This window comes from Pongo pygmaeus, chromosome 6 (genome assembly GCF_028885625.2).
Source record: "Pongo pygmaeus isolate AG05252 chromosome 6, NHGRI_mPonPyg2-v2.0_pri, whole genome shotgun sequence".
Classification (NCBI taxonomy): Eukaryota; Metazoa; Chordata; class Mammalia; order Primates; family Hominidae; genus Pongo; species Pongo pygmaeus.
In genome coordinates this window covers 122414605-122428200 of record NC_072379.2, presented here as the reverse complement: position 1 = coordinate 122428200, position 13596 = coordinate 122414605, and the positions used below count along the sequence as shown (strand labels likewise).

The 13596-nt window shown below is 36.6% G+C and overlaps 1 protein-coding gene across 4 annotated transcripts in view; it reads left to right on the top strand.

Annotated features, from left to right (window-relative positions):
- The window catches only part of IQUB (IQ motif and ubiquitin domain containing), a 73192-nt gene that overhangs the window by 6339 nt on the left and 53257 nt on the right, over positions 1-13596 (top strand). The window contains exons 2-4 of one of the 4 annotated variants that reach the window (XM_054496711.2): positions 4103-4206; positions 7078-7478; positions 9388-9522. In XM_054496711.2, coding sequence (XP_054352686.1) covers positions 7082-7478; positions 9388-9522 — 532 coding nt within the window. In that variant the 5' untranslated portion in view covers positions 4103-4206; positions 7078-7081. Of the gene's footprint in view, positions 1-4048; positions 4207-7077; positions 7479-9387; positions 9523-13596 lie in introns of all 4 variants that reach the window. The other 3 variants (XM_054496710.2, XM_054496712.2, XM_054496713.1) reach the window with 3 other exon arrangements.

Genomic DNA, 13596 nt, shown 5'->3' with positions numbered 1-13596 from the left:
TAGTGCTGCAGTAAACATGGGAGTGCAGATATCTCTCCAATATGCTGATTTCCTTTGTTTTGGTTATATACCCGGCAGTGGAATTGCTGGATTATATGGTAGAACTATTTTTAGTTTTTTGAGGAACCTTCCTGCTGTTTTCTACAATGGCTGTAGTAATTTACATTTCCCACTAACGGTGTACTACCATTCCCCTTTCTTTGCATCCTTGCCAGCATCTGTTATTTTCTTTTTGACAATAGCCATTTTAACTGGGGTGAGATCATGTCTTATTGTGGTTTTGATTTGCATTTCTCTGATTATTATTGATGTTGAGTATTTTTTCGTATACCTGTTGGCTATTTTTATGTCTTCTTTTGAGAAATGTAGTGATTATATTGATGAAAAAAATAAATTAGGGGGCAGTTGAGGTATGATTAGGGAGGCCTCCCTGGAAACTGAGACATGGAAGATGAGGAATTAGTCATAAAGATTTGTAGTAAAAGGCCAGGTGCGGTGGCTCACGCCTGTAATCCCAGCACTTTGGGAGGCTGAGGTGGGCAGATCACCTGAGGTCAGGAGTTTGAGACCAGCCTGGCCAACATAGTGAAACTGTGTATCTACTAAACATACAAAAATTAGCCAGGCGTGGTGGTGGGCGCCTGTAATCCCAGCTATTTGGGAGGCTGAGGCAGGAGAATTGCTTGAACCAGGAGGCAGAGGTTGTAGTGAGCTGAGATCACACCACTGTACTGTAGCCTGGGTGACAGAGCCAGACTCTATCTCAAAAAAGTTTTGTAGTAACACATTTCTGACAGAGGAAACATGAAATGCAAAAGCCCCAAGAGGGAGATCAGCCCTAGATATGGTAAAAGGTGGGGCTGTTTAGAAGATGAGGTCAGAGAGGCAGGGGCTAGATCATTTAGGACCTTGAAGGCCATGGTGAGTAGTTTGGATTTTATTCTGGAAAGCATTTTATTTTAGAGGTATTTAAGCAAGTATGAGAGGGGCATGGCATGATTTTCTTTAAAAAATATTTTTCTGGCTGCTGTGAGAATAATGGATTTTTTTGGTGGGGGTTGGTGGGGTAGGAGTTTCAAGAATGAAATTAAGATAACCAGCTAAGAGACTGTTGCAGTAGTACTGTCAAAATATGACAGGATGACAGACAAAAGTAGACTGAGACTAAATTTTCAGGTCAGTATTGACAGTGCTTTTTGAGTGGCTGGATAATGGGTGAGTAAAAAAAAAATAAAGGATGACTCTAAAAGTAGACCTTCCTTGGTTGTGTTATATTATTGTTTTATTATACTGTTAGATATAATTTACTCATGTTACAGTTATGAAATTTATTATCTTAGGCCTATTGGATCAACTCTCATGCCCTGGTGGGCATTCAAGCTGGTTTAATCCTTTTCCACCTTATTAGACAGATATAAGCATGGCTTGCCCTTTAGGTATCTATACCTTCGGACTGCTTTTAAGTGTTGTGTCTGTTAAATGGGGCCTTGTTCACATTGAGTAGTGTCAAATGGAACCTAACAAAGTTTCAGAGCATAGATGAGCAAGCATTGTTCTTGCTGGCTGTAGGAAAGACAATGTAATTGCTGTTGTGAAATGGTCATTCTTACTACATAGCTATGAGAATAATCACTAGATGCTGACTCTCAGAAGCTTTTTTGGTGTTGGTCCATGGATGGTTCTTATTCCTCATGGAAGATAGTTCCCCATGATTCTCTAGAATTTCTGCTTAAGAGACATGACAGCTTTGTTTTGAATTTTGTTTTCAAGGGTATTTGTACACTGAACAGTCTTAAAAGATATAGGGTCTTGTTCTTTTTTTTTTTTTTGAGATGGAATCTCGCTCTGTAGCCCAGGCTGGAGTGCGGTGGCGCGATCTCAGCTCACTGCAAGCTCCGCCTCCCGGGTTCACGCCATTCTCCTGCCTCAGCCTCCCGAGTAGCTGGGACTACAGGCGCCTGCCACAACGCCCGGCTAATTTTTTTGTATTTTTAGTAGAGACGGGGTTTTACCGTGTTAGCCAGGATGGTCTCGATCTCCTGACCTCGTGATCCGCCCGCCTCGGCCTTGTAAAGTGCTGGGATTACAGGCGTGAGCCACCGTGCCCGGCTGATATAGGGTCTCTTTCTAAAGCAGAGATCAGATTTATCTGTCTAATATAATAACAATGAAATATTTCCCCAAGGCAAAGGTTAGGCATATTTGCTTGCAGTCCATTATAAAGGATTGGAGTTTCTAAGCTTGAGGTTTCTTAGCTGTGATGCAAACCCACTGTGTGTATAGCATCTAATTGGGCATTCCACATTGTTCCTCTGGGATTTGGGGGCACAGGGATCCTATGTGAATATAAAGCTCATGCTATCTGCTGTGCCATGAGTAATAAAGTCTTTTGTCTCTGACCCAGGAGTCTTATGTATTCTGACAGCATTCATGAAACTATGGCAGGCTAAATTGTTAGCTTGTAGGTAGGATGAAATCTCAGACCTGTCATAATTCTTAGTTCCTATTCCTAAAGAGGCTTTAGCACTCTTGATCACATACTCTCCCAGCCACCTTGTGTTTTCCCTACTCTACTAGCCTATGATGTCTTATCTAATTTTTTAAACAGGTAATACATTTATATTGTTTAAAAATAAAAATGTTAAAAATAATACATTGAGAATTCTGGAGCCCAGCCTTGTTCCGGCTGCTTCCTACTCACCTTGCCCCCCATCAGATAATTACTTTTCTTAGTTTCTTTCATACTTTTCTGAGTGTTTCTTTATCCAGATAGAAACAAACACGAATATATATTCTTATTTCACCTTCTTTCTTTTTCTCACTTAATAAATCTTGGAGTGTGACTTTTGTCAACATATAGAGTACTTCATCCTCCTCTTCCTCTTTCTTCTTTTTTATTTAGCTTCTTTATTAAGTATAGCACAAAATCAGAAAGCCACATAAAACACATATACAGATTAATGAATTATGATAAGATAAATGCCCTTTTTATCATTTTCACCCCCACAACAGATATGACAAATGATTGTTTTGTATTTCTGTGTCTGTATGACTTTATGACATTATTTTTATACAGCCAAAGTGCATTTATATTTACCCATATATTTGCACTTCCTTTGCTATTTATCATTTCCTATACCACTGACCATACATCTGGGATCAGTTCTTTTCCCTGCCTTGTCCATTTTCAAAAATTGTTATTGAAATTCCTTAAGTCTTAGTCTTAATAGCACACTTTTTTCCCCCTACTGAAAGGAGCATTAGTTGCTTTTACTTTTTGCTATCTTTCTAGTAAGGGATAATCTAGACACAATAAAATTTACCCTCTTTAGTCTGGAGTGCTATACATTTTAATAAACACATATAGTTTGCATAACCACTACCACAATTGAGATTTTGAGTGTTTCCATCCGTAAAAAATCCCCACATCCTTCTGTAATCAACTCTTTACCCTTAGGCTTTGGTATATTTTCTAACCCTAGGATTTGTCATATAAATTGAGTCAATAGTACACAGCCTTAGTAAAGCTGGCTTCTTCACTGAACATAATTTGTCTGAGTTTCATCCATGTTGTTGTGTGTACCACTTGTCTTTATATGCACTCACTAGCACTTGCTGTTAGAGAGCTTTAAAAAATATTATTTTAAGTATTCTAATAGGTATGTAGTGCTGTCTCATTGTGATTTGAAATTCCATTTTTATAATGAGTAATGATATTGAGCTTCTTTTTATGTGTTTGTTCTCAGGGCTGAGGCTGGGGTGATGCAAATGATGCACCTAGGCCCAAAATTTTAGGAGGCATTCATTTTCAGACATGAGTACAAGTGTAGAGCAGTGTAGGCACTTCACTTGCCTCAACCTGGGCCTGGCCCTGCTTAATTGCCTTCTATATGTATTCTTTGGTGAAGTGTCTGTTTAAATCTTTTACCCTTTTTAAGTATTATTTTTTCTTATTATTCTCTGTATAGTCTGGATATAAGTCCTTTATCAGATATGCATTTTGTGAAAAGTATCTTCCAGTCTATGATTTGTCTTTTTGTTCTCCCAGTTGTGTTTTCTGAAGAGCAGAAGTTCTTGATTTTGTTGTTATTGCTGTTTTTAGAAGATACCATCTTGGCCAGTTTGGGGTGAGGATGACCCCTCAGATAGAAACAAAAGCATTACCTCAGACTCTTCAAAGAGGGCAGATGAACATGTTGCTAGGAGGTAGGGCTTTGTTATGATATTCTCTTTCTAATTAGGCCATTAAGCTCTGTTACAGGAGAAAATAATCAAAATGGTGTTTTTGTGTGTGTGTTTTTTGTTTTTTGTTTTTTGTGGTGAGAGCCTGAAGAAGTTTCTTGACCTTTTTTGAAATCGAACTTTGTTCAGGTTTTTCTCATTCCACTTCTTTCCCTCGATTGTTTTGAAATTTAAAAACTATGTTTCTGTTTTTTATTGCTTGTAGTGAGATTTAACTATGCCTATTTAAGTAACGAAGTCTAAGATTAAGAATATATCTCCCTTGGAATGGGAGGCCATTATTTTAAGTGAAATAACTCAGAAACAGAAAGTCAAATACCACATGTTCTCACTGATAAGTGGGAGTGAAATAACATCTACACCTGAACATAGAGAGTGGAATAATAGACATTGGAGACTTGAAAGAAAGGGAGCATGGGAAGGGTGTGAGGGATGAGAAATTACTCAGTGGGTACTATGTATACTATTAGGGTGATGACCACAATAAAAGCCCAGACTTCACCACTACACAATATATTAATGTAACAAAACTGCACTGTACTTGTACTCCCTAAGTCTATACAAATAAACAAATTATAAACAGTATAAGGATTTGAGAGCGTTTGGTCTGGTTTTTTCCCTTCTCAATTATATATTATTGTCTAATATTTCAATTGACTATCATTTTGTATTAACAGTATTTGTTTGGATTTACCCATATGTTTATGATTTTTCACATTTACCTTTCCGAGTTGCACTTCAGACATCTCTTGAAATCATTTTCCTCCTTTGAGTATATTCTTTAGAAGTTCCTTTAGAGCAAATATCTTGGTGGTAACTTAGTAACAAACTTGTAAATGCTTCTGTTTTCTTTCTTGAGAGGTAATTTTGCTGGGTGCACAATTCTAGGTTGATAGTTATCTTCTTCCAGTTAGCCTACTGTTGCATAGGCTCCTATTTTTCTGATAAGTCTGCAGTGATTTTACTTTTATTTGTATTAATGTCAGCAAATTAATATGATTCAAAACAGTAGATGTTATGTTCTTTATCATTGTACTTTCAGGACCTTCTCCTTGTCTTTGATATTCTGTAATTTCATTACAATATATATGACTATTAATTATTTTTATTTAACCTGTTTGGTATATATTTATGTTATGCTTCCCAGATCTGAGGATCCATATTCTTTTATCAGTTTTGAAAAGTTCTCAGCTATTACCTTTTAAAATATTTTTCCCGGCTGGGCATCATGGCTCATGCCTGTAATCCCAGCACTTTGGGAGGCCGAGGCAGATGAATCACTTGAGGCCAGGAGTTTGAGACCAGCCTGGCCAACAAGGCAAAACCCCGTCTCTACTAAAAATACAAAAATAAGCTGGGTGTGGTAGCACATGCCTGTAGTCCCAGTTACTCAGGAGGCTAAGGCAGGAGAATCACTTGAAACTGGGAGACGGTGGTTGCAGTGAGCCGAGATTGGACCACTGCACTCCAGCCTGGGTGACAGAGCAATATTCTGTCTCAAAAAGAATAAATAATACATAAAAATATTTTTACTCCTCTATCTTTCTATTTTTCCTTCTGGGACTCCATTTTGACGCATGTTAGTTCAGAAGCTGGCAAACATTTTATGAAAAGGACTTCACAGGGTGTTTTTAGACTGCAGAGACCACACATAGTCTCCAATGCATCTTCTTTGTTGTTTTTTGGTTTCACAATACAAAATCATTCTTAGCTCACAACAAAATATATGCTTAGCAAAAACATGCTAGGCTTTCTTTTCCATGGCTTTTAGTCTCATATTTTTTGTATCTTATCTGTTTGCATCATTCTATATAAAATCATTTTATTTATCTTCTGGTTTACTAATTCTCTCTTAAACTCCCTCTAATCTTGTATAGCTTATTCACTGAGATGAACAATTATATATTTTTATTGCAGATATTTCCATTTTTAAAAATTTATAATTTAGTAGCCAGAGAATTCCAGTGGCTATGGGTGAATTTATTTTCTCCATAAAGATTTATGCTCAAAGTAGAAGCCCCAGAGAGAGCTTTTCCACCTCACTACTGTTTCAAGGTTTCATATTCCCCTTGCCTTTGCCATAGAAATCTGGTCTTGGGGCTACCTTCCCTATTTTCCCTTCCTGACTTATATAGGTGGGCTCCCTGCTATATTGGACATTCATTTCTCTGATTTAGCTCCTGCATCTGCAGCCCGGCTCTGGCATGCCCTGAACTATCCTGGCCCAAGCTTTTAGATGCTGTCATCTTGTCTTCCAGACCCAAGCTCTTGGTTGCCATAGCTGTGGGTCTAGTCAACTCCAAGGTCAACCCATATTTGTTGTAATAGGTTTATTTGTGGGGAGCAGAGGTCATTGCAGACCTCTGCTACAATTTGTAAGAGCAGAGCTACTACAAAAAGTGTATTCTGTTCAGGGTACACTTGCTATAGAGCTGGCTGGTTCCTTGGAGCTTCTAATTATTTGTAATGCTGCTAGAAGCATCCATCTATCAGTTTTGTATTCAGAAAAAAGAAATTCAAGAAGTCTTTTCATGAGGCATTCTTCATTAAATAAGGAAGTTTCAAAAAATATGAGACTAAAATAAGGAAGAAATAAGGAAGAAATGACAAGATATTTAAAAATTTTTTTCCATATATTCTTTGCAGAGTATTGTCAGATTTATTGTTTTGAGGTTCTATTTTTTAACCTGGTGCTATTACTAAGGTAAACATTTTTTAAAATTGAGCAACACTTTAGTTGAATATTATGAATGTTACTCTATACTAGCAATGAATTTGATTTTTGGTGTAGAAACTTCATCTATGTAGTAAATATGTTTATTTTTCTTAATTCAGGAAAATGTCTAATCAGCAGGAGAAGTATGAAGCTCAGAATATAGCCAATTCAACAGAAGAAAGTAATGATGCTTTTGATACTGTCACTATTCCAGTTGCCTCAGAAGAGCCTCAAGAGTCAGATCAAACTGAAGAGCATGAATCTGGGATAGAACAATTCAGTGAGAGCCGTGCAATACATGTTGAGGAGCAGAATGACCAAAGCTCTTCAAGCCTGGAACCAGACAATGAACAACTCATGGAAGAGGTTATATCACCAAGACAAGTTTCATATACTCCACAACATCATGAAAAGCAGTGTGCAATGCAGAGGCCAAATGATGGTAGTTTGGCATTTCTAGATAGAATAAAGTCTATAAAGGAGTCTTTGCAAGAATCAATGGAAGATTCTCTAGCAACAGGTACTACCTAAGGAAGATAGGCTATTTCGTTTTCTCATTTTGAAGAATGAATGCGTTTTCTTGTTCTCTTATTTTTGCTTAAAGATTTGTTTTATATGTGACATTCCTTTCCCTTTCCCTTATCCACCAAACTTCCAGAGTTACATAGCTTGAATCTCTTAACTATTTGTGAAAGCTTCTCTATTCTGCAGTATCTATTTTTCGTCAATGAATGAGCATCATTAAATTTAAAAATTGATATTTACATATTTTTTCAAAGAAAGTAGGTTTTAAAAATGTTTACCACCTTGGAAAATGATGGAGAAATTGTTGACTAAAATCGGAATTATTTTACATGCCAATTTGGAATTAATTGTTGTACCTAAATAGCAAGAGGTGGATGGGAACTTGACAATAGATTTTTCTAGTTTCATATCCAGTGCTCGCTTATTCTACATATCATGTTGCTTTTACATATTTCTATAGTCTGTTTAGTGTTAACTTACATTTTCCTTCAGAAAAATCATTGTTTTTCATTGTAGGTTAATTTTAAAGACATAAAATAATGTTGATAGCATACAGTAGTTATTATTACGTTCTTAATAACAGCAGAGTGGCAGCAGCAATAAGGTGGTTACACAGAGAACCATTCTACTTGCATGGTTAACTGACTGCTCCTTTTCTGTCTTGTGAATGAGTTTCGAGAGAGTTTCTGCCTACAGAGTGGAGAACATGAGCCATGATTTAACAACAATAATAACAGCAGCTAAGTTTGGCTGGTAAAATGTAGCTTTTGAATCTAGTGGCGTAGTTTACCCTTGTGTGATGTGTCCATATAAGTAAAGAATGAAAAGAAGGAGAGAAAACTACATAAGCCCAATTATACCTGACTGAAGCAGGTATCTCTCAATTTTAGTATTTAATGTAAATTTGGGTTTCAGTTTTGGGTATTTCTGTCATTCCCTAATATTATAGCTTAAACACATAGTGATTTTTAAAAAAATGTTGTCTTGGTCCTGTACCTCCTGAACTTCACAAATCCCTTGACACATTTCCCCTTCCCAAAGCTTAAGAAGTCACTACTATGAAAGTTTTAAAATTTATTAATTAAAATTACCTTCTTATATTTGCCATCTGAGAAAGTATTCTCTTTGTTGATAGAAAACTGTGAAAACAAGTTTTAACAAGCTCAAAGAACCTTCGCATTACCAGTGCCTACTTAAATTTTGTCATGTTATTGATAAATGTCTTATTTTTAGCTTTATGAAAACTGTAATTTCAGGAATCTAGAAATATATAAAACTTTTTTGATCCACAGTCTTTATTCTATACTCCATCTTCTCACATCTTCTCCATTAAAATTTGAAGTCTGTAGATGTAAAACAGTTTACCCATATTAATTACTTTTTACATACTGTATTTCCCTCCTATATTTGTGAACAGATAATCATTTTATAATAACATTAAAAAAATTTTAATATGTAAGTATCTTGCTTCTCTCTTTTCTAGAGGGGATTGAGCCATATAATGTCCCTCTTTGTGAAAAGTAGTTATAGTGCATTTCTAACTTCTGGGACACTTTCTCTGTCTCAGGTGTCTCTTTCCTAAATTCACTGTGCAAAAATGCCTGATTTCCTGAGATGTTTCCTATGCTTATATCTGAATAATACATGCCAGGTATTGAACATTAGAGCTAATTTTTGAGATTATGGGTTGATTTTCAAAGCAACTAAATATTGGCTACTTCTCCTTATAGAAAATTAAAAGTAACTGTTATCATTGGGGCACAGCAGGGGAAACACTAGCAAGAACAACTTGTATTCTGCGTAATTAAAAATTAACACATAATTCTGTATCTGTTTGTGGACTGTAGTTTGCTGACCTTTGCTATATTTGGCTATAATTCTTTCTTTTCTCTTTTAATTTACAGTAAAAGTTGTACTTATTCCAGTGGGCCAGGAAATTGTAATACCTTTTAAGGTTGATACCATTCTTAAATATCTTAAGGACCATTTTTCACACTTATTAGGTATCCCACATTCTGTACTGCAGATAAGATACTCAGGTAAGTTTGGAGGCTAATAAAACATATCAAGACTTTTCTAGTTTTAACATGTAAACAATCAAAATCTTTGATTTTAAAAACTAAATATCTTGATACTAATTGAACTTTATATTGTGGTTATGCATTCACTCATTCAATACATATTTAGTAAGGACATACTTTGTTCTAGATACTTTGCTAGGAAATGAAGATACAGAGAAATGTGAAATAAGATTCCTGTTCTGAAATTGTTTACAGATTAGTAAGGAGGAAGATGTATGCAGTAGCTACCATGTAATGTGTAAATGCTTCCATGGAAATATGCACAAAAAGCTGTGGGAACAGGGGAAGGAACTTGGTAGATTCTAGAAAGTTTCGTTTAATAAAAGTGATAATAATTGTGCCAAGTCACAAAGAGGTGAGAAAATGTGGAAGTTTCAGGAAGTGGTAAGAAGTGTTGAGTGGCTGGAAGTAGATTATATATGGGTAGCAGGAGGAGATGAGATTGAAAAAATGGATGATGAAAGAGAATGTGTAGAACAGGAAGAGGACTGAAAATGATTTATGAGTATTCTGTACATTAAGGTCAATTCACATTTCCATGATGATAGGTATATTTATATTTTGTGGATGACATTGAACAGCACACTGAAGTTATATTAATCTTGTGTTATGAGAGGACATAGTCTTTATTAACTATTACAGTTTATCAGACTAACATACCTAAATATGTGTTTTTATAGAATATGTCTGAACAGATCCTAATATTTTAAACAGTTTTGATATTGACTTATAATGATGCCACAGAAAGTTTCCAGAGAAAAACAATTTAATTTCCAAATTATTTTAAAAAATCTATTATAGTAAATGTACTCCAAAAGTAAGATGTTCATGTGTTCAGATAAGTGATTATTAAAACTTGATTTGCTATACAAAAGCTAAAATTTAAATAATTATTAGTAATAATGATTATGACCATATTGTTGGTGTTGGTGATTAATTTATTGACCATATACTGTGTGCTAGTACTTCCAAAAAATGTTTTGCCTACATTATAATTTAATCCACATAGCAGCCTTTTGATGTAGGAATTACTAGTAACTCTTTTTTTGGGAGAAGGAAACCCAAAACTCAAGAAACATGTGCAAAGTCACAAAACTTGTAAGTGGCAGAGTCTGAACTTAAATGTAGGTATGATTCCAGAGGGAATTTGAAACTGCTGCACATTAACTATAAGGTGAAGTTCAAAACTGGATGAGAGGGCTCTTTGAGATTGTAGTAATCAGCTAGAGGTACTTAAGGATTTCTCTGTTCTTTATACCTCATGACCTTTCTTCTTTAAGTACCAGGCATCATCACTGGGTAACAGGCTTATGCCAGCAGCAATTACAAAAGAGCTTGACTCTATGCCAGGCATCCTCTAAAGTGCTTTCTGCTAGTACTAGAACTTGAGCTCCAGTTTGGTGGGATTAAGCCCATTACAGAAATAAGTAGAGAAATAAAGGGGGCTCTGGGGACCCTGTATTGGTTTCCTATGGCTGTTCTAACAGTCACAAACTTAGTGGCTTAAAGCAGCACATATATTTTGCTTATAGTTCTGGAGGCAAAAATCCAAAATTAATTTCATTGAGATAAATTCAAGGTGTCTACAGGGCTGCTGTAGACACCCAGAAGAGAATCTGATTCCTTGCCCTTCCAGCTTTTAGAATTGCATTCCTTGTATTTCTTGGCTTATTAGCCCCTTCCTCCGTTTTAAAAGCCAGAGCTGTAGCATCTTCAAATCTCTCTGCTTCTGTCATATGGCATTCTCCTCTGTCATCAAATCTTCCTCTTCCTTCCTCTAATAAGGGGACTTGTGATTACATTTACGGCCCAACCAGATAATCCAGGAAAATCTTTCCAACTCAAAATTCTCAATCAAATCCGCAAAGCCACTTTTGCCATATAAGGTAATATTCATATAAGGTAATATTCATAGGTCCGGGAGATTAGACATACTTGGGGCAATTATCCAACCTATCATAAAGTCCATATGACATTCATGTTAATTTTTTTTTTTTTTTTTTTGAGATGGAGTCTCACTCTGTTGTCCAGGCTGGAGTCAGTGTCGCGATCTCTCTCACTGCAACCTCTGCCTCCCAGGTTCAAGTGATTCTCCTGCCTTAGCCTCCCAAGCAGCTGGGACTACAGGCATGTGCCACCACACCCAGCTAATTTTTACATTTTTAGTAGAGACAGGGTTTCACAATATTGGCCAGGCTGGTCTCAAACTCCTGACCTCGTGATCCACCCGCCTTGCAAAATGCTGGGATTACAGGTGTGAGCATCGCACCTGGCCCTCATGTTAATTTTTTAACTGAACAATTTAGGGTGTGAAGTAGAAACTCAAAGATCTTAGAATGTGCTTTCTTGAACATAGCCAAAATAGACTACAGATGCTCCTCAATTTATGATTGGGTTATGTCCCAGTAAACCTGTCATAAATTGAGAACATCATATGTCAAAGATGCATTTAGTAAGCCTAACCTACCAAACTTCATAGCTTAGCCTAGCCTACCTTAAATGTGCTCAGAATAGTTACATTAGCCTACAGTTGGGCAAATTCATTTAATACAAGGACTCTTTTATAAGTGTTGAATATCTCATGTAATTTATTGCATACTGCACTGAAAGTGAAAAACAGAATGATTGGGTGCTCGAAGTATGGTTTCTACTAAATGTGTGTGGCTTTTGCATCATCATAAAGTCAGAAAATTGTAAGTTGAGCCATTATCATTGTAAGTTGGAGAACGTAGTGGTGTCTGATGGATTTCTAAGAATAAGTAAACCTTTTGCAGTGTTCACATTCCTAACTGCAATTTAGAAGGGCCATAAATTTGAAGATTAATATAGATTCCATCAATAAAGTTTCCATGACACAAAACAGCAGCCAGTCACATAGTTACATTTTTGTATACCTTAAAATAGAGAAAGAAAATTAGTCAATTTGCTGAATACACCAGTGGCTGGGCAGATGGGGGAGGAGTGAGTAGAAGTTAAAACAATAGCATCATAAAAATTAAGCAATGTATACCTTTTCTAGCACAAAACTGCGGCTTACCTCTACCGTGGCATTAATTAATTTATATGAGTTTCTGATTATGAAAAGAGAGAAAGTAAGGGATTCTGCATATATGCTTCTCTGTACTGGGGGTAATATGGTTTGGATTTGTGTCCCCACCCAAATCTCATGTTGAATTGTATTCCCCAGTGTTGGAGGAGGGGCCTTGTGGGTGGTGATTGGATCATGGGGGCAGATTTCCCCCTTGTTCTTGTGATAGTGAGTTATCATGAGATCTGGTTGTTTAAAAGTGTTCAGCACCTACCCCTTTGCTCTCTTCCCCCTGCTCCAGCCATGTAAAACGTGCCTCCTTCTTCACCTTTTGCCATGATTGTAAGTTTCCTGAGGCCTCCCCAACCATGCTTCCTGTACAGCCCATGGAACCGTGAGCCAATTAAATCTTTTTCTTTAAAAATTACCCAATCTTAAGTAGTTCTTTATAGCAATGTGAGAACCGACTAATACAGAAAGTTGGTACCAAGAAGTTTGGCATTGCTGTGAAGTCATCTGAAAATATGGAAGCAGCTTTGGAACTGGGTAATGGGCAGGTGTTTGGAGGCCTTTGAAGAAGACAGGAAGATGAGGGAAAGTTTGGAACTTCCTACAGACTTGTTAAATTGTTGTGACCAAAATGCTGATAGTGGTATGGATAGTAGAGTCAAGGCTGAGGTAGTCTCAGATGGAAATGAGGAACTCATTGGGAACTGGAGTAAAGGTCACATGTGCTATGCTTTAGCAAAGACACCGGCAGCACTCTGTCCTTGCTCTAGGGATCTGTGGAACTTTGAACTTGAAATTGGTGATTTAGGGTATCTGGTGGAAAAAATTTCTGAACAGCAAAGCATTCAAGATGTGGCCTAGCTGGTTCTAACAGTATATGGTCATATGTGTGAGCAAGGAGATGATCTGAAACTGGAACTTATATTTAAAAAGGAAGCAGAGCATAAGTTTAGAAAATGTGTAGCCTGATCATTTGGTAGAAAAGAAAAACCCTA